At 40.5% G+C, this 25,991-nt stretch overlaps 1 protein-coding gene across 1 annotated transcript in view; it reads left to right on the top strand.

The window, feature by feature from the left end:
• The window catches only part of VOPP1 (VOPP1 WW domain binding protein), an 81,904-nt gene extending 59,465 nt beyond the window's left edge, over positions 1-22,439 (top strand). Inside the window, exons 2-5 of the mRNA XM_020798408.3 lie at positions 4,671-4,729; positions 6,918-6,995; positions 9,493-9,629; positions 21,400-22,439. Of these exons, the coding sequence (XP_020654067.1) occupies positions 4,671-4,729; positions 6,918-6,995; positions 9,493-9,629; positions 21,400-21,581 (456 nt within the window). The 3' untranslated portion in view covers positions 21,582-22,439. The remainder of the gene's footprint in view (positions 1-4,670; positions 4,730-6,917; positions 6,996-9,492; positions 9,630-21,399) is intronic.
• Positions 22,440-25,991: the final 3,552 nt, after the last annotated feature.

Raw genomic sequence — 25,991 nt, 5'->3', positions numbered from 1 at the left:
AAGGTCTGCTACAAACATCCATTTCTGTGTACTTAGGCACTTTAAGAATATAATAATTGTTTTTATATTTCCCTTTTTCCTTCTTCAAGTACTCATTGTCAAATGAAAGTGCAAAATTTCCATGGGACAGCATGGCAGGATAGGTTTGCTAGAATGTGACTGGAAGATACTCCAAAGCAAACAATATGAAAGAAATTCATGATCTCCATGGATGATGTGAAATTTATCATTATTGTGGTATTCTGCCAAAGCCCTGAGAATGTAATAGAGGTGAAAATACTATTATAGAACTGTGCCAACAGCAGCTAGAAAGCTTACTATTTACTTTTACTCCCTGTCATGTGAAGAACAGCATTTGTATGCTTCTTGCATGACAAACATCCCTCTTAAGGAGGAGCCTCGTGGTGCAGTGGTTAAACCGCTGTACTGCAGCCAAAACTGTGCTCACGACCGAGGGTACAATCCCAGGTAGCCGGCTCAAGGTTGACTCAGCCTTCTATCCTTCCGAGGTCGGTAAAATGATTACCCAGCTTGCTGGGGGGGGGGCAATGTGTAGCCTGCATAATTAACTTGTAAACCGCCCAGAGAGTGCTTGAAGTGCTATGGGGCAGTATATAAGCAGCATGCTTTAAGACCTCAGTGCTCATTGAACATTATAAATATATAGGTGTGGTACTGCAATTTGCTGGCTCAATTTTATCCTGCCTTCATTCACATGTGTATTGCAGTTCTTAACTTGCTGAATTGAATATATAATCCATTAACAGTAATACCCACGTGACTCTGAACACACTTAACGTGTTGGTCTTTGGTTGCTAAGCAGGTCAAGTCTAGTTACTACTTGAATGAGAGACTAGCAAGTGTCTCCATGTTGGGCTGAGAAAGAATCCTGGCTGAAACCCTTCAGAGCCAAAGCTAGTCTGTTGAAAATATGGAGCTAAATGTATTGGGATCTGTCCCTCTGACACATCCCTGTATATCCTTACTTTTTGCCTCTTCATATAATTGTCCAGCAATGTTGGCAAAAAGAAGGCAAATAACAAGCTATGATCAAGGCAAAGTGAGGCGGCCTCCTCAAGTGAATGATTTTGTGCATCGTGAGGTGGGAGTGAGTTATTGGTCACTGAATTAATTATTATATTGTTTGTAGTTTGAGGGATGTGCAAAAATAAATAGATTGACTTTGGGCACGTCATGGCTTGAGTTGGGTGGAAGGGAAACATGTCTCCCTACCCAAGAGAGCAAAATGTCTTGATTCATCCCTGGTTATCACTTGCACCGAATGTGTGAGCTTGTTATAAGTGTTGGTGTTGTCTGTTCAGCTTTAAAAAATTCATGTCTTTCACTTCTTAAATCCTTAAATGTGGCAGTCAGGGGTGGCTGCTGCATTGGAGGGTCTGGTTTTTTAACAGTTGTCTTACTGATTCACATGAGCAAGTATCGCCTTGAGTCTTAGTTGGTTGTCTTTATAAAAATAGTAGTGCTACTTTTCTTACCGTCTATAGCTTGTTTCACCTCAGGTTGACGAGAGCAAGCCAGAATTTTGTTTTTGTTATGTGCCACCAAGTCTTCTCTGACTTATGGTGACCCTATGAATGAACAGTCTCCAAAATGTCCTGTCCTCAACAGCCCTGCTTAGCTCTTGCAAACTCAAGCCTGTGGTTTCCTTTATAGCCAATCCATCTTGTATTTGGTCTTTCTCTTTTCCTGCTGCTTTCAACTTTTCCTAGCATTATTATCTTTTTCAGCAAATCTCGCCTTCTCTTGATGTTCCCAAAGTAGGATAGCCTCAGTTTCAATATTTTTTCATCCAGCAGTAATTCAACCTTGACTTGCTATAGGGTTCACTTGTTAGTCTTTCTGGCATATCTTCAGCTCCTGTAAATTTATGCAGCCATGTTGAGTTTCATTGTCAAAAGGACAATTATGATTTAGACAGGCTGATCATGTTCTTCTCGACCTAGGGGCACTCAAGTGTTCTTGGACTACAATTCTCAGAAGCTTTCACCATTACCTGTGCTGGCTGGCATTACTGGGAGTTGCAGTGCAAGAACACCTGGATTACCTAAATTAGGAACCACTGATCTAGCTCATACAGGCAGCATTCCTTTCTCCTAGCAAATCTTGAAATGGAGCCTACCAGGGGTCCACACCTTAACATCATGGTAAAAGGAAGAACATATGTGCTGTTGAAGAACATTTAGAGGGATAGTCCTCCCTATATGCTTAAATACAAATGGTGCAAATGGAGCTGTCGGAGCTGTCAGGGAGCCATCCCCAGAGAGACTTCGCTGTCCCTGCCTGTTTAAACTGAGGGACAATCCTAGGAAAAATTAATTTTTTGAACCACAACTTCGAGAATTCCCCTGCCAGCTTGTTTTAAGGTTTTATAGCAAACAATGTCAGAAGAAATCAGAATTATCTTCCATTTAGAAAAGCTTACATGCTGTTGCCTTGATTTAATCTCCTTACTCATACCCTTTATAAAAATAGGGTAGGATTTTTATTTATTAATTTATTTTTTGCAGTACACGAGTTCATATATCATTATCTTATCATTATTCCCCCCCCCCCCCCGGATCTAAATGCAGCATACTGAACAATTGTTCAGTGTGGCTATTCAGTGGAGAATTAAATTAGTTCAAATGTACATTCCAATTAAAATAATGCCTTCCATTTTGGACTTCAAAATGAGGCTTATTTGTATTTAACGATATAAATATATTTAATGATGGAGAAAAGGGAGAAAAACCAACAGAATGGGCAAACTTGCATTGAAAAGAAAGCTCTTATTTTTAAGCAAGTAAATATTATTATTTTTAAGCAAATAAATTAAGTTCCAACTTTATATATTTGCACATGCTGCTATGGAAACAGCAATAGGTATCTCAGGCTAAGCAGGGTGCTGAGGCTGTGCAGAGATGGATGGATGGATGGATGGATGGATGGATGGATGGATGGATGGATGGATGGATGGATGGATGGATGGATGGATGGATGGATGGATGGATGGATGGATGGATGGATGGATGGATAGATGGATAGATAGATAGATAGATAGATAGATAGATAGATAGATAGATAGATAGATAGATAGATAGATAGATAGATAGATAGATAGGGGGCTGTGTGTTTTAAACCCCGAGCTACCTCAGTGCTGCATAAAGTGAGCTGGAGAGAAGGCTGTCCAAAGAAGTAGAAGTGCAGAAGGGAAGGAACACAAGTCTTCCTTGGTGTAATCTTCCCTACCCTACTCTTCTTTCATTCTCATTCATTTGTACGGCAGAATAGAATTGTACCTAGGTAGGGGAACTACTTTGGAGATGAATGCAATGGGCCTCTGTGGGTGGGTGTTTTCTTTTTGTTTTGCTGTTGGTTCAGTAATTGGATCTTTCCCCCTCCTTCAAAGTTAGAACCAAGCTTGATTTATGCAGTGGGCCTGCCACAATCTCATCTCATTTGGCTTTAAAAAAGAGAAGAACCTGCACAGTACTGAAGTACATATATTCCCAAATGCCCGTTTTGCAGAGACAAATCATGTTCCTTGGCACTCTGCTCAGCTAAATCATTGTCTGTTGTTTTTTCATATGAAATCTTCAGGGGTACCTTCAAAAATATCCCTGGGTAGTGATGGTGGTGGGGTTACTATTGTTCCAACTCTTCATTAACCACCCATGTGTCTCCAGAAAAGAAATCTATCCAGGTGGAATAGTAAATATGGTGAATATATGCCACACAAGTACATAATACTTGTATGTTCCAATACAGATTCAGTTCGTAAGTCAAGGTACCACTGTATGTCTCATACCAAAATCAATGTAGAATAGGCAGACTGTGAGGACTGGAGTAATTTAAGTGCAACATCATATAGCCAGAGATTTGGCTTCAGTATTTATTTATTTAATATCATTTGTCAGTCACCTTTTTCCCACTGATGTATGTATGTAAGTAACAGGGTGGAGGGGGAGGCTTTTCAGTTAGCAATAACAGACTGTCCTAATACAATGAGTGATAACAATACACCCTTCTTAGGAGACTGTTAAACTGTTGACTAATGGGTTTGTGGGGAAGCACTATTCAAACATGGAGTTACCGGCCGTCCCTCCACATCTTGCAAGATGGGTAGACTGGCCAGAGGCAAAGAAGGTCATGATCCTGTGTTTTTAAATTGCTGTTGTAAAAGTAGTTTTAAAATAATAGGTGCAGCTGCAAATGGTCAAACAGGAGGATACAACCTGCAGTTACAATATACAGTGAGTGGGGTGGGGAGGGGAGGCATTATAAGGAAAAGTAAGCAAAAATGGGGGAAGGATTAAGCACGTGCCTATCTTGTCCTGTCCCCGCTTTCTTTTATCAGGTTTGGGAACATGGCATTGACTGATACTGTTAGTCCTGCTTTTCTCTATCTTTGCATCTGATTACCCTAAATATTTTATTTTATGAGCTGCAGACTTCTTTTTCTTAAAAGTTGTATTGGATCTGCCTAATCTGATGCTCTCTTAATTTGCTGGATTAGAACTCCCACAACCCAGCCCCTGTGACCATTGGAGTGTAGTCCAGCACATCTGGAGAGTACCAGGTTTGGAAAAGCTGCTGTAATGCATTATGTGTTACTTATCGTTCGCACAATGTGTGGTGAGCAATGCTGACTTTTCCCCCTTCCTTTACAGTATTCGGAGGCCAAAAAGCAGTGCTGGTACTTTGAAGGATTGTATCCTACATACTATCTGTAAGTTATTATCTTTTTCTCATATTATGCAGGTGTGAGTGTGTATATGCTGGGAGACAGATTCAAGTTCTCTTTGTACTACCAGTTATTCTAAATTATAGCAAATAGAATGGAAGGAAGTTGGACTAGACTTACAGTTTAATAAGTGCAAGATTGTGTCCATTGCTAGAAGCAGAGGTAATCTTGAACAGCTCTCTTTTCTCTGTCTCCAAGTGGTCATACACAGAGCCAAAATGGTTTCTGAACAGAAACAGGCATGCCCCCTAGTCCCAATCATGTTAGATAAAATATGTACCCACAGATTACCCTTCTGCGTCTTTAGTTAATAAGATCCCAAATGCTTAGACTCATTTCACACTTACCAGAGAGCTTAGCTGGGTTTGCAGCCAAGGCTTTGCACTTGACAAGGAGCTATGCCACATCATCTTGCAGTCTGATGCACAGCTTGGTAAACATGTTTCTTTCACAGGTCTTAGATGTACATGTTCTAAAAAACGTTTGGGCATAAAGTGGCCTTTAGCATCAAGTTGTCATGTAAATGGTTACAAAAATCCCATGGCAACAGAACCAACTTTATTGTCTCCAACAATTTTTTAAAAATTAAATTGTAATTTTCCTTCTACATTTTAACAGAAAGAGAAGTGTTAAAATAATAATTAAATAAGTAGGAACTTTTAATCTCAACAATTACTCTTGGATAATTTTTTCCATTTCTTTTTTCTTTTTTATCTTGAGTCTTTCTAGTTATGTCCTCCTAATATCATGCAGCATGCTTTCTTTTTCATTTGTTTATTCCTCTATGACAGGGATCTCCACATAATATATTTTCCACATTTTTGAGGGACAAAGGAACACACATGTGTACACACACATGCACGCCCACACACATGCATGCATGGGTCAGATAAAAAGGTAAGGCGGGCCGGATGCGGCTCACGGGCTGTACTTTGGAGACCTCTGATTTAGGTTCCCAGATATTTTGTATTATAACAGTTTCTCCAAGGAATCATTGCTTAAATTAATGTCCTTAAGCCAGGGAATGATCCAAAATAGAGGAATGTACAGAAAGCAGACCTACACTGAACATAAATATATTAAAAGACCTTATTCAAGCATGGGGGGAATGTGGTTGTATGTGCCTACAGGTTCTCCATGGGAAGTGGGGGGGGGAATGACTCCAAAAAAGTGTATCAGTATCTAGACATGAACGTTTGGTTCCTTTTGCAGTTGATTTGTTTTGCTAGAGGATTGTGGGAGGAACACCTAGCCCCTGATCAAAAATCTTTCAGATGCTCCTGGTGAAGATGTTTAGGGAAGTTAGTCCTGCTATCTATGATGAAGATGAATTTTCTTTCAATTTTATAAGGTTTTGTATGTTTCTATTATTTAGCAGTTTATCAAATTAACTGATAATTTTTGAATGGATGTTTTTGGCTTAATTTTTCCTTTAAATCTAGTGCAGAGTCCTTCTTTATAATCACAATTGGCAGAATGTTATAAAAATATTGTTCCAGCTTTGCACCTTTCTTTGGTAACAATTTGCATTAATTATGTCTGCTGATATTTTTGCAGTTTGACAAATTGCAGTTTTTCTTGAACAACATCCTCTGGTGGTAGTTCTGTAAACTATATTCACACATGTAGGCCATTGCTGACAATATGTTGATGTTGCAGTCATGTATGCGCTATCCCGCTGTTAATCAGTTTAACAGGTTTGATTAATTTTAGGATGATCCTTACATGGTTTGGACAAACTTAATATCTTCTCCTGGTTTGGAAATCATAAGATATTATTCCTGTGTTGTATAAGCATAATGCTTTAGGCATGTTTCTTTTTTGTCTTCAAATACATCACAAGTATAAAACTATGAATATGTATGGCTTGTAAATAAGATAATCAAAGGCTGCAGACCTCTCTATTATTGCCTTGGTAGGTAGGTCATTTTCAATGCTGGCTTCTTTACAAGCTCAAACATTACAAATAGCACTCTTAGAAGTCGCTGTACTTTCCTTGGAATTGTTGGCTCTTCCGTATCTGTTCTGCAGCTCATGGGCTGACAGTAAAAACAATGAGATTTGACAGAATCTTAGCCCCTCAGGTTTTGCTTTCCTGCCAACTCTTTATTCTGGCAGGCGGCATCTTCTCTTTGTGAATCCCAGATCCCCTCTCCTTCTTCCTCTTATCCAGATGTCGGCCATATGAAGATTGTTGTGGCTCACGGTGCTGTGTGAGGACTCTGTCTATCCAGCGATTATGGTATTTTTGGTAAGTCAGTGCCCTGTGTTACATTTCTTGTCTGTAATTACATTGCACAGTATTAAAACTGATATGAAGGTTTGGACTGGACCTCACATGTGCCCTGACTGCCGAATCCACCCCGCATGCCACACTGGTGATATGTACACTGAATTGTAGGCTGCAGATTCACACAGAACACTAGTTTTCCCTCATGGCTTCAAGGCAAGAGGACGTCTCCATCCAGAATGCTTGGGGATGGGATGGAAAAAAGACTCATTGGTTCCTTCAAGAATCCTGGGAATTTCTGTGAAGGTACTCTGTAAAAATCCACAGAATTTCCTATAGGAAAAAGGAATGACTGCTAGTTGCATCTGTACACTGTAGAGTTTTGTTCTATTCTCAGATGTATCTATTTGAAAGTGAACACCAAACAGATCAGCTCTGTTTTGCAAGTGTCAGTAAACTGAGAGATGTCAACAGAAACAGAGGATAGATACCCTCACAGAGCTGTGATTTTTGCTGGAGGGTGCAGTCCCTCCATTTAACGTAGGTGACAATTGCCTCATACCATCATTGTCTTCACTTTTGCTGTGGCCAAATGGGTACAGTGAATAGTTCAATTTATTGTTTGAAAAATATCACAAAAGAGAGTGCTCTTGTGGGTATGATGCACAAATACAACTTTTAAGTCACCACTCATAAGAGTTTAATTTGAAATTTACAGAGTTGTGAAGTGCAGGCTTAAATTATTGAGTGACCATAGAAACTCTTTGTATTTGGAATGAAGGTGGAGCATACACATCTGCACTGCTTAATTGCAATCTATCAATTCATCAACTTTTCTATCTATGCAGAAAATCCCAACCTAGTAATTATGAAACTTGTTATTATCCCAATCCACAACATATGCTATTCAGTTACAATGAAATCATAGAATCATATAAAAGTGAAGTTGGAAGGGACACACAAGGCCATCAGGTCTATAGAGTAGTGTCCACATGTTTGAGGATTTGTATTTGTTGTTATTAGCCTGACCAAAAAAACAGTGGGTGGTTCAATGGGATATTACAAGCGTGAGATACAGACTTACAGTCAAGTGAAGTGTGCAAAGGACATGAACCTTTTACTTTTTGAACAGATTACCAAATAAAAATATTGAGCCCTGTGGCGTTCACCCTCAGTTATATGCATTTTTCATAAGTTATATGCTAATGTGGTTGTGAGGCGGGGCCAAAGGGGCTGCTGAAGAGGCGGAGCCTGGGACAGAGGAGTTCAGGCAGAGTCAGAGAGAGCTAGAGAGAGGAGGATAGTTTGGGGTTTGGAGGCAGAGAGTGTTTAAGGAGTGATTAGGCAGTGATTAGTCAGAGTGTGAACAGTGTTAATTAATATAGAAGAGATTCAAGTAAAATGTTGAAGCTGTGTGGAACTTTAAGAATGTGCTTAAAAATTATACCTGAAACCACGTGTAATCAATAAACCTGTTTCTGTTAAAAAGTCAGTACTGGAGGGTCCTTAGTCTTACATAAGAAAATTACGTTGATAAAGAAATCAACTGGTGCCAGCGTGTCATAGGGCGTGTTGAGATACCTTTGTGAGCTCTGTGTTTGGTGGAACAAGTAGGGGCCATGGGCTAAACGCCACAAGCCCTTTTCAAATCAATGCAGTAATTGTGGTTTGTTAATCTGAATTCTGTTTACAGTTCTACGTGTAAGAACATGTGGATTGTTTTGGTGTATATTTAATAAAAGTAGAAATCTACTGATAGCTGCAAGTCCTAATGTCTCTACTTGCCTCATGAGAGCAGTGATTTTGACAAATCTTAAATTCAACCTGGGGAATACAAATTGTTGTTAGATAAGAACAGGAAGGTTTGCTCTTGGTAGGTCATTTATTACTCAGAGTTATATTTTTTGAATGAACTCAAAAACAAGATGAGTGTCTGTATACTAACTACCTCAGCCTTGCAAATAAAAAATAATAATAATTAGCCCACAAAAATGGCCCCCTCCATCTGTCTTAATCATTTTGTTATTTATAAAAGCTGCATGGGTGACCAAGTAATAGCTGCATTAAGTAAGTCACAGTTGGAGTATACCCATTTAAATCAATGGAACCTATAGAGGAGTTGACTTACCAAATCTCAATTGATTTAGTAGGCAAACTATTTTGTACTTTATTATGCGAAGCAACAGGATTTTGGCCAGTGTGGTTTTTTTTTATCCATTTCCATATTGGAAAACTGAGGCGAACAATGGATCAGCACACAGTTGGCTAACATTTTCACATGAAATGAAGTATGATTTTTTTTTCTGTAAGCCTACTAATTTCTATGCCTGAAAAAGCAAGGCCATCTGGTACTGACCCATATGCATACAAGGATATCTAAGCTTCAGTTGACTATTTAAACTCATAATTATTTATGACACCAAGGCATGTAATTGGCTTTAAAAATAAATCATCATTGTGTGTCACATTATATAACACTGACTAAATTGTCTCATTGTCTCCTTTCCCCTTTGTTTAGGTTCCTGCTGATGATGGGAGTTCTGTTTTGTTGTGGGGCAGGTTTCTTTATCCGAAGACGGATGTATCCTCCTCCATTGGTTGATGAAACCACTTACAATGTGTCATACACCCGGCCACCTAACCCCAGTACAGCAGGTCAGAGTTTACATCTGTCCTTTCAGCTCATGAACTGTTTAATAGTACAGCCATATTGGTGTCCTGCTGTTGTCATGGGCTTGAAAATATTCTTTTCCAATATATTTTTCAAATACTTTACTAAAAGTGACATGATACTGGTGCTGTCCACCTTGGCTCACCTGCGGTGTGCACAGTCTGACTTCTGAAATGAAATTTAGATGGAGGGATAAGAGCTGAATCAATAGTATGAATCAGAAATGTACCCATTAAGAACAAGGAATAACCATGCTAGAGGCTGGAGGATAAAGATGTCATGGGGCATCCAGTAGGAAGCATGTGAAACTGCCCAATATTATATAAACAACTGGTCTATCTAGCTTAGTACTGTCTATACATCAGCTGACCAAAGACTTGAGCAAAGATCTGTCTTTCCCCTTGCAGTGTAAGATGCAGCTACATCATCCCTGACAGTGCAGCCCAAAGATAGGGACAGTTACATTTTTGGTCTTCAGACATCCAGAACTCCATGCTAATTGTCAGTGTTCCCTCTAATTTTCCAGAGTGCTGGGCGGGGGTCCTGTCGTGTGTGTGTGTGTGTGTGTGTGTGTGTGTGTGTGTGTGTGTGTGTGTGTGTGTGTGTGTGTGTGTGTGTGTGTGTGTGTGTGTGTGTGTGTGTGTGTGTGTGTGTGTTACAAATATCCACTGGCTACTGGACAGTATTAAGAACTTCAGAAGATCAGTCTATGCTTTATAGACTACAGCAAAACCTTTGACTGTGTAGACCATGAGAAACTATGGATTTGTTTTATTTTATTTATTTAAAATATTTTTACCCTGTCTTTCTCCTTAGAAAAGGTGGTTTGTTCTGAAAGAAGTTGGTGTGCTGTAGCACTTCATTGCCCTATTAGGATATAATATCAAGAGCAGCAAAGGTGTTTATCACTTTATATGTTCAATCTGTATGCAGAACATATCATACAAAAAGCTGAACTAAACTCAGATGAAGGGGGAATGAAAATGGATGGGGAAAAATTAGTTATTTAAAATATGCAGATAATACCAACTTACTGGTAGAAATTATCAATGACTTGAAATGACTGTTAGAGGAAGGGAACGTACCAAAGCAGGACTCCATCTGAATGTTAAGAAGACAGAAGTCATGACTAAAGAAGAACTTCATAGTTTTAGCGTTGACAATGAAGAAATTGAAAGTGTAAGAGATTTTGTATGCCTTGATTCAATCTAAATGGAGAGTGCAGCCAAGAAATTAGAAGAAGACTGGAACTAGGAAGCAAAGCAATAAAGGAATTAGAAAAGATAATCAAATGTAAGGATGTGTCATTGGAGACCAAGATCACCCACACTCTTGTATCACCATGTATGGACATGAAAGATAGTAAAGCAAGCTGACAGGAAAAGAATTGATTGACTGGAAATATGGATGCCGGAGAGAGCTTTGTGGGCTTCCAGAAAGACTAACAAATAGGTCTTAGATCCAGTCAAGCCTAAACACTCTCTGGAGGCAAAAATTATGAAACTGAGGCTGTGCACTGTCATGACCAAATCTCCCTAAGGAGATGGCGTTCAGATAGAGAGTTCCGCAGGCCACAAATCTACCACTTTATGCTGAGGCCAGTCCCAAATCTTCAGCAGTGCATAGCATCTGTGCCTTGAACAAGTCTGATCATTAAAGAATATTTTACTTTGCAAGTACTGCAACATGAGCTTTGTGATTCCTTAGAACTCACAACAGCTGATTTAAATAGGACTTCTCTATGGTAGCTAATCAATGGCCTTCACCACCCTTCTGGATATAGCCAAACCCTGCTTATCCAAGAGACTAGTCCTCAGTTGGAATTTTTATAATTATGTTTTATTAAGAAAATATAGTTTCGTGGAAACAGTTTGTTTGCTTAAGCATTAGCATAAAGATATGTTCAAAGGATTACCATAGTTAAATACAACTACTCCCCATTAAAATAATAAACACTAAAAGCTGAGCTGAGGTGGGCTAGCCCCACCTCCTTCTTTTCTTCCCTGCTACATTTTTTCCCTTTCAGCTACATAACAGAAACCATCAGGAACTTCTCTCAGGAAAAAGTTTTCTTCCACAAAATGGTCTCTCTCTCCTACATAATCCATCTTCCATTTTTCTACATTCATTGGACCTCTTTCTTCATGACTGTAAACCGGGCAAGGGTCAAGAGAGGAAGTGGTGGCCCGGCAGCGATCAAGCGCTTTGTCCACCATATCTGGTGTCACAGGCTGAAAGAATTTAAGTCTCACCGGGCAAGGCAGAGCCCTGGACATCTCTGCTTGATTCACTGTATTTAAAAAAGGAGAGAGGTCCCAGTGGATGGCCTCCACTTTAGAATTTTTAAATGCTGCAAATTGGTCAGGTGAGATATTAGTGGGGGCCCATCACCTAGACCAATTCCGGATAGATTGTGAACTATACGGAAGAGTTCCGCCTGCTGATTTGAAGCTTCTCTTATCCGGTTAGCGAAGTGTGATCGTCTAGCAGCCCTCATCTTAGCAAGGTAGTGGTTAGTCGCAATCCTGACAGCTTTATTATATTCCGTCAGTTCCTGTCTCCAGTTCCACTCTAGCCGTCTCCTATTTCACTTCATAGCTCACAGCTCCTGGTTAAACCAGGACCCTGGCTGAGCTCTGCGCTGTAGAGGGCATTTAGGACCAATTGTGTCTACAGTCCTAGTGGTGGCAGCAAGCCAGCCATCAACTAGGGCCTCAACAGGAGCACCAGACAGATTAGCTGGAATCCCTCTCACGGTACCGTAGAATCGTGGTGAATCCAGTAACCTTCGAGGGTGGACCATTAAAATAGGTCCGTGCTCCCTGCGGGGAGGGAGAGCCACTGAGAGGTTACATTTTATTAAGTGGTGATCTGACCATGACAAGGGAACTCACACAAGGTCAGTCACCATCAGACCACACTCGCTCCGCTCAGTGGAGAACACCAGGTCCAGCATATGACCGCCCACATGTGTGGGGCCGTTGACATGTTGGGACATGTCCAAAGAAGCCATGGTTTCCAAGAACTCATGAGCTGGACTGGAAATTTTTGCCTCTGCATGGATGTTGATGTCATCCAGGACCAAAAGCCTTGGGGACTCCAACTGTGTCGCTGAGGCAAAGTCCGCCAGCTCCGGTAGGGAGGTGGCTGGGTCGCGGAGAGCGTGGTAACCCAGCAAGATCCTAATACCATCCCTGGTCCCAATCAACACATGGAGGGCCTCCAGACCTGGTTTCACCACCATAGAGTGCCTAGTAACCTCCAGAGTATTTCTAAAAACAATGGCTACTCCCCCCTGCACCTCCAGTCTACCCTGGTGCTGGACTGCATAACCAGGAGGACAGGCAAGAGTCAAGGGAACGCCCCCTTCCCCGCCCATCCAAGTTTTGGTTATGCACGCCATTCTGCATCCTCCTCCAGAATAAGATATTGAATAATCTGGGATTTATTGGACAGAGACCTGGCATTCAACAGCACCAGTTTTAGAGTGGAGGGCCAGCTGATCTGACTACCTTGAGACTGGCAGGTGGTCACAGTGCCAGAACAGTGAACAGCCTTCAAACTGTCCCATTGCCATATCTCCCTCTACCCGTAATCACTCGGATGTTAGAACCCCTGCTGGGGGGGGGGCAAGCCTTCCACTCCATGTCCAAAGAAAAGAACAAAGGATACACTAAATACAGTTAGACAATAATAACAGGATTAACAAAATTGATCCAAAATTAAATAATAATACAAACGTAAACAATTATCCATTATCAAATCAAGGAAATTATCAAATTGGGCAATTTATCAAATTATCAATTTAAATAAGATTTAAATTAAGGAATTTAAATAAGATTTAAATTAGGCAATTTAAATGAAATTTAAATAAAAAATGTATATTTGTTTCAAAAATAGGTGAGATAAAGACAACAGAGTAGAACAAACTAAAATAGACTAGGTAAGATATAACAAAAAATCAATAAAAATCAACAGAAAATAAACCCAAGATTCTCCCCCCACACAGTTGGTCCTGTCCCGCAGCACTCTGGCTGCAGGTTTTATTTTCCTCAAGGAGGCTGCCGGAGATGAGTTCAAGTTTTTGGGGGCAGAGACCACAGGCCAAGCAGTCAAGTGCAAAGCATGGTGTAACACTGGAAGGAGGGGGAGGAGAAGGAGAACCTCTGGAAGCATGGCACCTACACTGCCTCTCTCCGCGACAAGGGGACAGATGAAAAATTCTTCATTAAACATGCCGGGGGATGCAGCAGGAAAAGGGACTTCCCTGGCCACTGATGTCAGCGTGGTTTCCCAGTTCCAGATGGACCCCTCAGAAGAAGCTCCCAAAAGAGTCCCACAGCAAGCCAGCACCAAACTTCTCTGAGCCCTCAACCAGCCTCACGGCCCTCCTCAGTCCCCCAACATCGAGCTTACCACACTTCCTCCAAATGGCATATGTGATGTTTCTGGGCGTTCCTCCAGGAAACCTTTCAAACTGGTGAGTTCTTCTGAACCTCTCCGTGCTGGGCCAGGTCTCCCGAAGCCCCAGCGCCGGGCCCACCAAAACCCACAGGTCTTCACAGATTCAGGCTCCTCCAAACAACCGCAACACAAAAGCAGGCTCCTGCAACGCCGAGCTCCACCTCACAGACAAGCCAAGCTAGCTGTCTCTCCCCCCATCCTCCAACTCGCCACGACAGCCTCCAGATAGCCCTGAAACGGCACAGGACCTGATAGGAAGAGCTCACCACGTGAAAAGAAGTGGTGAGAAAATAAAAAATAAAAAACCAAAGCAAAAGAAACGAAAGGAGGAAAGAAAAACTGAACCAGAGTGGCGGGAGAAAACGCTCCCAGCCAGCTACCGGTCTGCCATCATATAGTCTAAAAATTGCCATCAGGACACACAGTTGATATTATTTTAATTAAAAGCCTTCTGGAACAGGAAGGTTTTGACCTTGTGCCGAAATGTCATCAGCGTCGGTGTCAGACAAATCTCAGTCGTGAGGGCATTCCATAGTCTGGGGGCAGCTGCCAAAAAGGCCCTTTGTCTACAAGCTAACCCTCTTACCTCCTTGAGGGACAGCTCTTTCAAAAGGGGCCCCTGGCTAGATCTTAACTGCCGGGTAGGTTCATATGGAAGGAGGTGGTCCTTCAGGTATCCAGGGCCCAAGCAGTTTAGGGGTTTATATATTAAAACAAGCACTTTGAATTGGGCCCAGGCAGCAACTGGTGGCCAATGTAATTTAAACAGAATTGGCTGTAGTGGCCCCACCATTCACCAGCCGCACAGCTTGATTCTGGACCAGTTGAAGTCGCCGGACCATCTTCAAAGGCAGCCCCATGTAGAGCGCATTGCAGTAATCTATATGATATGTTACCAGTGTGTGTGTAACTGTCATGAGAGTCTGCTCATCCAGGTAGGGCCGTAGCTGGTATAATTTCCACAGCTGGAGAAAGGCGCCCCTGGCCACCAAGTCTACCTGGGTTTCCAGGGTTAGACTGGGATCCAGGAGCACCCCCAGGCTGTGGACCCTGTCCCTTAGGGAGAGTGTAACCCCATTCATGGCAGGGAAATGGCCCTCCAGCCTGTCCAGCGAATCACCCACTAACAGCACTTCCGTCTTGTCTGGATTGAGTTTCAATTTATTAACCCTCATCCAGTCCATTATCAGGTCCAGACACAAGTTCAGCACAGAAACTGTCTCACCTGAATTGGTAGAAAATAAGAAGTTGAGCTGAGTGTCGTCAGCATATTGCTGACTCCTCAGCCCAAACCTCCTGATGACCTCTCCCAGCGGTACCATGTAGATGTTAAATAGCATGGGGGACAGTATCGATAGTATTTTCTTTCATTCTCATTGACTATACGTCCCACTCTTCTTCAATATCTTGATGTGCACATCGTGAGAAGGTCAGATTCTAAGGAAATGACAATAATGCTGGGAGAGGTTGAAGGCTGCAGGAAAAGAGGAAAACCAATTACAGTGGTGCCTTGCTTAACGATTGCCTCGTTAACCAACAAAACCACTATACGATGACTGTTTTGCGATCGCTTTTGCAATCGCAAAGTGATGTTTTAATAGGCAAAATCCGCTTTGCGACGATTAGTTCCCTGCTTCGGGAACTGATTCTTCGCATTACGACGTTTTTAAAACAGCTGATCGGTGGCTTCAAAATGGCCGCCTATTGTGTAAAATGGCTCCCCGCTGTGTTTTTGGATGGATTCCTCGCTTTACAGGCACAAAAAATGGCCACCCCTATGGAGGATCTTTGCTGGACGGTGAGTTTTTCAGCCCATTGGAACGCATTGAACGGGTTTTCAATGCGTTTCAATGGGATTTTTTATTTCACTTAACGAGGATTTCGCTCTACAGTGATTTCGCTGGAACGGATTATCCTCGTTGAGCGAGGCACCACTGTATTAGATAAGACTCCCCAAAAGAATCTCGAAGCTTCAGTTTTCAAGAGCTGAGCAGTGCTTTTGAGGACAGGACATCATTCATAAGGTCGCCATATACTGGAGGCAATTTAACAACTAGAAGGTGCAAAAAGTTATCTTAGCACTTACTCCTGCCCTTCTAAACAAACAGGTAGGGAGGCTATTGATACCTAGGTTTATTAACTAAATACTTAGATGATCAGGTCACAACACTTCAAATATGGCATAAATTTAGTTTATGCCAAATGCTGGAAGCCACTATTCTTGTGCATGTGTTTGTCTAAGCAGCTCATACAACACTCCATCCCCTTTGCAGTTTACTCCTTCCCACTCTTTTCTGAAAAAGGAAGTATGAGAAATTGTGGCAAGTACTAGGATGTTCTGATATAAAGATTAAATGGCAAATATAAATTATTGAATCACTTGGTATAACTTTATAAAAATGCCATTACTCATTGACTTGAAGTTAAATTGGGAAGCTGATTTCAAGTGGGTGAATTTCACTGTGGAGAGAGGCCCAATGAATCGAGAGATATAGAAATTAGCTGCATTTGGCTTAGAAATGATAATTGTATGAGATGATCGTTAGAAATATTGTAAACATTTCCTCTGATATGTGTAAAAGCTGTAGGGCATTTGCAGGTGTTTGAAAGAAATGCTTGGAAAATGTCATTCATTTCTAGGGACTTCCTAGGAACATACCGTATTTGCCGGCATACAAGACGACTTATTTGGCCCTGAAAAACATGCCTCCAAGTGGGGGGTCGTCTTGTATGCTGGGTGCATGTCCAGCAAACCCTCCCTCTCTCCCAGCGAAGTCACTTACCTGGTAGTAAGACCGAGTAGAACCCCGCTCCTAGCCTGGGAACAGCCTGACTCTAGCACCGAACAGCTGACTGTTGGGAACAGCAGAGAGGAGGCAGCCATTTTGAGATGCGACCACATGGCTGCTGCCTCTCAAAATGGCTGCCGCCTCTCCAAAATGGCTGCCGCCTCTCTGCTGTTCCTTCTTTCAGCAAACCCTGGCTCTCTCCGAAAAGGAACCAAAAGGGGCAAAAGGAACTCTCCCCATGGTGCAGCCAAAGCAGAATCACGCATGCGGAAGAGGGGATAGTCTTATACAGCAAGTATATAACAAACTCTACATTCTGAGTGGGAATGTTGGGGGGTCGTCTTATACACCCAGTTGCCTTATACACCAGCAAATACGGTAGCTGCTTCAGCTCCCATCTCCTGTGAGAGTCCTTTGTATGCTAAACACCCCAAGGAGAGGATATAGCTTTGCTTTCCACCTCAGCAATTTTCCTAAATGGAGACTTCTACATTGTTTTTCATATGCTAAAATGAATAGCTGCACCCAGGTAGAGGACTATAAGGAGAACTGAGGCCAGCTCACAGCCATTCAAGCCAGGTTAATATAGTCAAACTGTTGCCTCGTCCCTGCAAAGATGCCTAACATTCACAAGATAAATGTGGCTTTGTGGGGTGTTGGGGAGACTATATGGAAATCCACAGGTTTGGGTTTTGTTTCGGTCTGGGAAAAGGGATATTAAGAAAACTTGCTTGAACTCTGTCTAAGCACACATATGGGCAGTAAGGATGTACCCAAGCCGACAGGTAAGTATTGACAGGAGGCAGGGATAGAGTGCTGAGAGATTGACCGGGGGGGGGAGAGGGGGAGGGTATAATCCAGGAGGCAGTGTAACAAAGGAGACAGAGTAAGCTGTGGGTGAAGGATCCAAAGATGGAGGATGGCAGAGTGCGGAAGGAAAGAGAAAAGAGGAGCTTGTTGTTGAGTGCCACAGTTCTCTTGTGAGACAGTATTTTGTCTGGGTGGGTCCTGAGTCACTGTGACTATCAGGTTTGTCCAGGGAAAGGAATTTTGTTAAAAGAAAGTGATTCTGTATGTGCACAAAAGAGAAATGAAGCAGCAACACTGTGAGGACAATCTGTTAACTTCCCCATAGACCAAGATTTTTTTTTTCAGAATCAAAAATACCTTGTCTCCTAAAGAGCTAAATAAGCTTGCCTTTCTCTATTAGGCCCTTTAAAGAAGTTTAAATGTATTCTTATTCTGCTTGTGTTTTTCCCAATATTTGAACAAAATATTGTTTAATCCTGTCCAATCACAGTGATAACATCTCCACACTAAAAATTAAAAATGTACCAAGAAAACAAAAATTCTGCAATCTACAACATTATGTACATTTAGCACATTTTTTCATAATTTACATTATTAGATAATAAAAAAAGAGTGCTGGAAGAAGTTGTTTTGGTCAGTAAAGCTCTGAATTGACCAATGAATGAAAATCTTATGCAGCAGGTGGCATTGCTCAGAGATTTTCAAGAGTACTTTGAAAGTGATTTTAAAAGTACTTGTGGCATCCACCCTCGTGCCCCTTACTTAACCGTCAAGCCTCAGAGCACACGAAGGCAAACTCTCTCTTCTTTTACACTTGCTGCCACCAGGTGATCTCTAAATCACCATTACTTCAGAAAGATTCAGGTCCACACTTCAAGTTCTTTTAAATAAAACTTTGGTTTATTGATTACAGAGATTCATAAATATCTTCAGTAGCTAATCACACCTAAATTTCCCAGACTACACACACTATTACTCTGTCTGGCTTTTCTCTCCTGCCTGACTCTTACATTTCTCTAACTAACTGACTGACTGACTCAGGCTCCGCCTCTTATAGAATCTTTCTCGGCTCCGCCTCTCAGCAACATGAATATTTATAAGCCATTATATTACATAACAAACATAAACCATTACATAATATAATATAGACCATAGATCAAATAAATAGAGAATGCTACAGTGCTCTTATTTAAAATGAAACTTGAGTTTCTCCTGAAGCTTCATTTTGTTCCCACTACCATAATCTGCACTTCAGCCAATTGTAGCATAAACTCTATTAAACCTGAATGTTACCATGTATTATCTGAAGCTGTATAGCATTTATGCTTCTGTAGTTACATCATGCAAACATGAAAGCTGGCACTTGTTGAACTAATGGTCTAATCTCTTCTCCCCTCCTCTTTTGGTAAAGGATGTTGTGATGTGGTCTAGTAAATCCCAGAAACTTGACTGAGGAGGGGGCTCAATTGGATATTCAGGAAGCAGCAAGGCACTAACTGACATAGTTTCAATAACATGGGCTAAATCAACAAATTATATGCACATAGGTTTATGCACTTTATTTATTTCCCTGTTTGAAATCAAAGATGTTTAACAGTAATAAATGGTACTTAATTCAATAAATATTAGATTTATTCCATATTTAGAATAAATGAATACTTAGATTTTAAAAAGGCTCCCCATGCCCCCACGACAGCTTATAGAAGAATAAGATAAGAGTGGGAAAGGGTGTGAATTGAAATAGAGTATAATGATTGCTTAGTAACAAACATGTCATAGAAGTAATGTAGTGCTAAACAAAAATTTAGTAGAGTGGACCCAATTTCTACAAGAGAACAAGTTTCTAAGCATATATATCAGTGTAAAAGCGACTTGTTCCCATTGTAGTGTGATGGGATTAATAAAATAAATAAATATATCCAGTCCAGATTAGTAAATTTGTGTCTAGCAGTTGTCTGTTGTGCTAAAACAGACACGGACTGTGATTTAGCAAGACTGTATTATTCTGAGTATGAACTATCATTCCAGTGTTGGAGAAGTCTTTGTGGCCATAAGAGGTCTCCAGATCTTTTTATGTTTACTGTCAAACAGATCTTGTAGCACAGAGATATAGTGGTAAATTATGTAAACATCAATAAATTTTCTAGAGCAAAACTGTTAATCAAAATGCTTCAGTCCAGAAGGAATTAGAGACTCTTCCCCACTGTGCTTCCTGGGAGAAGAGCCAACCTGTGTAGTCCTGGGCAAGCTGCACAGAACTAGAAGTGTCCCCAGTAAAAGGGAATGGTAAACCACTTCTGGGCATTTCTAAGTAGAAAAACCTGGAAAGGTTTGCCATAAATCAGAAGTGAATTGACAGCACACGATTTTTAATTACTATACAGGTGTACCTCGGTTTATGAATGCCTCGGTTAACATAATTTTTGGTTTACGAAGGAAAATCCATGGAAAATAATGCCTCGGTTTATGTGTTCAGTACAAAGCAAGTTTCCCCAGGATGCATTGTGCCTAGAGGTTTATAACGCCACCCCCGTTCCTATGGCAATCCGTGTTTTGGTTTACGAATTTTTTACATTACGTAATGTCCCGGAGAACGCATTAAATTTGTAAACTGAGGTATGCCTATACAGTATATGAGTTAGCAAGTGCTTCCAAACACACAACCTCTAGTGATACCAGTCACAAGATACTGTGCAACCATTCCATCTTTTATCCTGAATGATTTTCTTGGGAAAGAAAAAAGATGGGAGACATGGCGGGAGAACACAAAAAGTTTAAAACGGAAGGTAGTGTTTACTGGTCCAATCATAAAATTCAGTGAATGAAATTGGATTCAATAAAAACTTTGCCAAGGAAGACATAGCATTGTATTGCTTAGCATCAACATTTGAATAACAGTAAGATCTTTATCTTAGTCAACTGATAGAAAATGGTAGATATTTCTTGTCTTTTTCTGTTTTAAATGTTACCTAATAAAGATTAGGGTCTACCTTGGGTGCTCGTTTTAGAGGCAGAGAGATGTCCATAAATTGTTGTTCACATGTGTGTGTGTCAGAGGGAGGGACAGTATTTTGATTCTTTGTTTTATTAGTCCATGTGGTTTGGAACATTTCCTGTTTCTCAGCTGCAGGGCTAAAATTTTCACCCTGCTCACACTTTGTGAATTGGACTGAGTCTCTGGCCATCATCCCTATTAAACAATGTTACTACAGTTGGAGATACACACAGATTCAATCACTTATTCTAAGAAAGGTCCGCCAGTGCACACAGTCCTGAACATGTCTTAACGTAAATTGACGTTAGGACATGTTTCAGTTGCTGATATCAATTTGAAAGCATGTAGCTAGTTATTATTTATTGATGATGGTCCATTCTATTCCATTCATTTTCCATAATACACCACTTTTCTCCCCAAGCGGACCCGAGGCAGAGCTTAATCTATATTAGATAACATATTTAAGCTGGAAAAGGACAAGAAATCTTCATAATTTCCCATCAGTTGATCAAGGACAGATATATTATTTATTTAAAATATTGCTTTTCTATGTGTGGGTTCTAGGTTTTACTCTGAGATTCCTTTAAGGTGTGCTGATATATGCAGTGCTATTAGTACTACAAATACCACCCAGTGTAGTTTTAAAACATGGCAGTGCAGACGAGTGCCAAGTATTGACATGTCTTCCTCTTTCAGGATCCCAACAGCCAGGAATGGCGTACTACCCAGACCCTGAAGGTGTTATGATGAACCCCATGGCTATGTCTTATCATGTCCAGCCGAAGTCTCCGCAAGTGAACCCGGTTTACCCACCTCCACCTTCTTATTGCAACACCCCACCCCCACCCTATGAGCAGGCAGTGAAATCTTCCACATAACCTCGGAGCTGCAGTTTATGGTGACTTGATCAGAAAAGGATCAGGTGGCGAGTAGCAGAAAACTTGCTAGTGCTCCAGCATCCTTGCCTCTTCTGGTTAGCAGTAAGCGGACAGGAGCAGCAGATTGGCAGCCTGGGGCAAATTCTCTTCTGATAATTTCAAACCAAGAACAGAAGTCTTTTTTTGTCTATGTGCTTTTTACTGAAAGTTTGTATTTAAATCCTGTATGTGTTACTATTTTAAAAAATTATCTTTGTGTTTCTAGTACACATATTAATACATCTTTGTGGCAAAGTATGGTAGTAAGCACAAATCAATATGGACTGATCTAACTCCTGGAGCTGATTCTATTTTAAACATGATTGAGAGAGAAAGAGAGACTAACAAACATGAGACAAGAGGAGACAGCTGGACTGACTGAAACAAGAATAATGAGCTACATTTGTTTTTGTTCTTTTATGAGCTTGGAGAAACAGGAAAAGACTTGATGAAGCAGACTTAAAGGAATTTTGGTAAGAAAATGTGTGATGAATGTTTTCTTCTGGATAAAAAACCCATTGTTCTTTTTCAATTGCACAGACACTAGGTAAACAAGATCATACCATCTCCATCAGAGTCAACTCTGCCCCTTTCAAACCTGGCTCCATATCCCCACCACCACCACCTCCAATTATTAGGGGTGGGTGGAAAGAGGGGCATGTTGTTGCCAAGAATAAATTTTTTAATGTGCTATTGGTATTGTGAATGTCATATCAAATTGTCGATTTTATTTGGAAAGAAAAATTATTGCAGGTTATGTTTCTAGAGTAACACTTCTATAATTTTAAAAATAAAACAAACTTTTGCTTTTGGCTGTAACACCTTCATGTAATATTGGTTAAACAAACAAGGATGTTATTTTATATCTATTCTTAAAGGTGTGAGTGTGAGAGATGCATTTGCAGCCTGAGAATGGATTGACTGCAGCAACCTCTTGAATGTGTACTTGATGGTAAACCAAAAATTGCCTTGTTGTCATGTGTAAAATGGTTGTTAGATTAGCTTGAATGCTTAGTACTTCTTCACATTCTTCTTAGTCTTATTTTAATTTTTAATGTGGTAGAATCCTCTCAAGGTGACTTTCATCCATTTCTTTTATGTGGTGATATATTTATTCAAAGTGAACTTCGTAATACAGTGAGAGATTGACCAGATACTAGGAAATGACTGCAGTTTCTGGAGGATATGACAAACACATTATGTAAAAATTAATACTAGTAGAAATCAATATGGCTACAAATACCCTAATGAGGATTTTGCCCATCAGAGAAGTAAATGAGAATCTGTTCTCCATTGTTTTTGCTTGGTGGAAATGTCCTATATCTAACTTCTGTCGTTCTGCCATTCCCTTCCTGGCATTACAGCAACTTGCATTCTTTTTCTTTTCAGCCTCTCAGTGACAAACTATGAGGGTGCTAGGTTGCAATCTGGAGAGCTCCCCTTTAGCTTTATATCTGCCACTGAACTGAGAGACCAGGCAATGGCAGCTTCCCTGCTTTAGGCTGTGTAGTAATCACATCTTCAGATATGCTAAAAAGACCTGTTGCTCTGTGACCCGATTGTCAGTTAAAGCTAGATCTGAGAATCTCCAGGGTGCGATATGCAAAATATGAAGGGGCATTGTCACTCCCAAATAAAGTATTGCAGTATCATGCAGTGATTGTCCAGTATGTTGAAGGCATTATTTGGAATATACATTAATTCTAGTAAGCTTAAAACCTTAAACAAGCATGTATTGACTATTCTATTATACAGTAATCACACTAATACATTTTTGAAGGAAGCGAGCACTTCTTCATACGTTATGTTGTTAGGCAAATATGCCGGCTATTTTAAGTGTCTGCCTAAAAACTGGAAAGCAAGAGTGGCAACTGTGGCCCTCCAGATGTTGTCCGTATCCAACTTCCAGTGTCCTGTATTATTGGCGATTCAGGCTGGACGAATGGAAGTTTTAAACTCCCAGCAAGGTGGTGACACAAGTTGTACTGCAACCATGTAATCATAAGCACATGTCATTGTACAGCTATATTGAATTGAGAAGCTAACATTGATTTATTTGCATATCTAGATTTGCTCTGTTTTAGACAAACAGTTTCCTAAGGACAGTAACTAGAAGTCAAGTCTCACTGAATCTGGGGTAATTTCCTTTCAAGTTAACTTGTTTAGGACTGCACAGAAATAAGTACTGAATTCTACGGTTAGAATCTCGTTGAGTCAATCTTGAATGGAAGGATAACTATACAAGTGATTCCCTCCCTCTGGCAGCCTGTTCTTTGTGGACCAGTTGCATGCTGGTTGAGAAAACAGGTGCAGCTGGGGGATGTGGGAACTGCCAGTCTTTGTGTGCATGGTTTTTCACAAGAGGATTCGGCCAAAATTACTTTAATTTGATGACCCATTGGTTTGAAGCCTGTGGTATAAGATAGCATCTGGACACAAATGGTGAGTTAATGTCATATTTTGATGGTAGATGTCATTTGTTCATATCTTGTGAACAAGCACTACACAACTTCTCAGTGATAGGTTTAGTACAAAATGACCACTTTATGTAATAATAATGGTGTGCTGTCGAGTCGATTCAAACTTTAACAGTGGCCCTTGCCAGGGCTTCTGAGATATAAAATACTCAGAAGTGATTAACAGCCCCCTTCTGGTGGCACTGTTCAGCTTTGCCTAAAGCTACACAGGCTAGCTCTTCTCTTGGGAGGCAGGGACTCCAGTTCACTGATTCTGGGTACAATGGCAGGTTATCAGAATGATCCTTCCTGAACTATTGCTGCTTCACAGTGTAAACTTTGAAGCACTGCCAGCATCAGCATATCTTTGCACCATACTTCATATTCTGTTCTTTATTTTGCTCATTTTCTTATCTTGCACAGACCTAGTAACATGGCCTGAAACATTGAAAATATGAAGAGGGTTGGTCCAGAAATGTAACATATTTCTGCCTTAATTTTTTTCATGCATGATGAAAGATTATACTATGTATAAAAAGTGGAGAATGCAATTGTTAAATAATGATCAAAGCATATATTAATTACCAAGTTGAGTTTTTGAAACCACCATGGGACACATTAGAGTATTTGTAGAAGCTCTGTCAAAAAGGTATTCTCAGCTTAGATCCACATTTTTAATGAGAATAATCAGATTTTTCAGTCTGAGAAAAAAAAGGTTAAGATCTACTCTGACATAGAATGTGTAACAACTAGAAATAGGCCTATTTTGTGTGACCTCAGATTCTAGATTTCTCCCTTTGGCTAGATCATACTCATTGGTGTCATGCTCATTTTTAGCAGATCTTACTCAAAGTGAAGTGATTAAAGATTGTCTATGAAACAAGTGCTAGATTTCAGCACTTGGCATTTGAAGCTTGGCATTTCCTCTCAGATCCTTATTGTTCACTATTGTTCATCCTTTGTTTTGTAAGAAGACCATTTTCATCTGATTTATCATTTAGAAGAAAAAGAAGTGAGTGGTTAAGGTTGAATAGTAGCACACTGATGGTTATGCACATGACTAACTAGCCCGACACAAGCGTGGAAGATACAGGAGCACTTATGGCAAGTTAAATGATCCTGGACTCATTGGACTGTTGGGGTGTTACATCCTTGCTTTCTCATTTATCTTTCTTTGTGCATCTTTGATTCTTTTTGTTTCTAGTTTTTCAGTTAAAAATTGTTTGCAGTTTTTCACTTTATTATGTACCATCTATAACATTATACAACTTCCATTCTTGGCCTATTGCTAGGAAGAATTACACCCAAGACATCCAGATTAGACAAGAAGTACAAAATTTGTCATTTTGGAGAATCATGGGAGGTGCAATTCAAAGAGTATTTTATAAAAATCAATGAATTGCTGAAGACAGTATTTGAGCTCAGATGTTCAAGCTTAGAAACAGACTGCAATGAATACAGTGTGTCCATTGTATCATCTTCTACCCTGTTCCAATAATTGTGTACTTTAAAATTTGGCCAGTGCTCTTATATTTAAGATGAGATTGATTTAGGAAGTCAGTCCTACACTAGCTAGAGTTCCTTAGCTTCTTTAAAAATTTTCATTAAGCAGTGCAGTTCATGCTGATGTCTGTCCTAAGGCTGCTCCTTAGTGTATCCCCTGTGAAACATATTCTGTGTCTATAAAGTTATAGTGCAGGAGACAGAATTAACTTTGATAACTTTGGTATCCTAGTGGGTTGTTTTCCACATAGAACTGAAGAAGATAATTCAATTCTCCAGTCATTATAACATTTTGTAAGCATTTTGGAAATACTGGCGCTGTGGAGGGACGTGGTGGTGCTGTGGGCTAAACCACAGAAGCCTGTGCTGCAGGGTCAGAAGACCAGCAGTCATAAGATTGAATCCACGCGAT

This window comes from Pogona vitticeps, chromosome 6 (genome assembly GCF_051106095.1).
Source record: "Pogona vitticeps strain Pit_001003342236 chromosome 6, PviZW2.1, whole genome shotgun sequence".
Lineage (NCBI taxonomy): Eukaryota > Metazoa > Chordata > Lepidosauria > Squamata > Agamidae > Pogona > Pogona vitticeps.
Note: the sequence above shows the minus strand (reverse complement) of the source record. Positions and strands in the feature narration are given on the sequence as shown.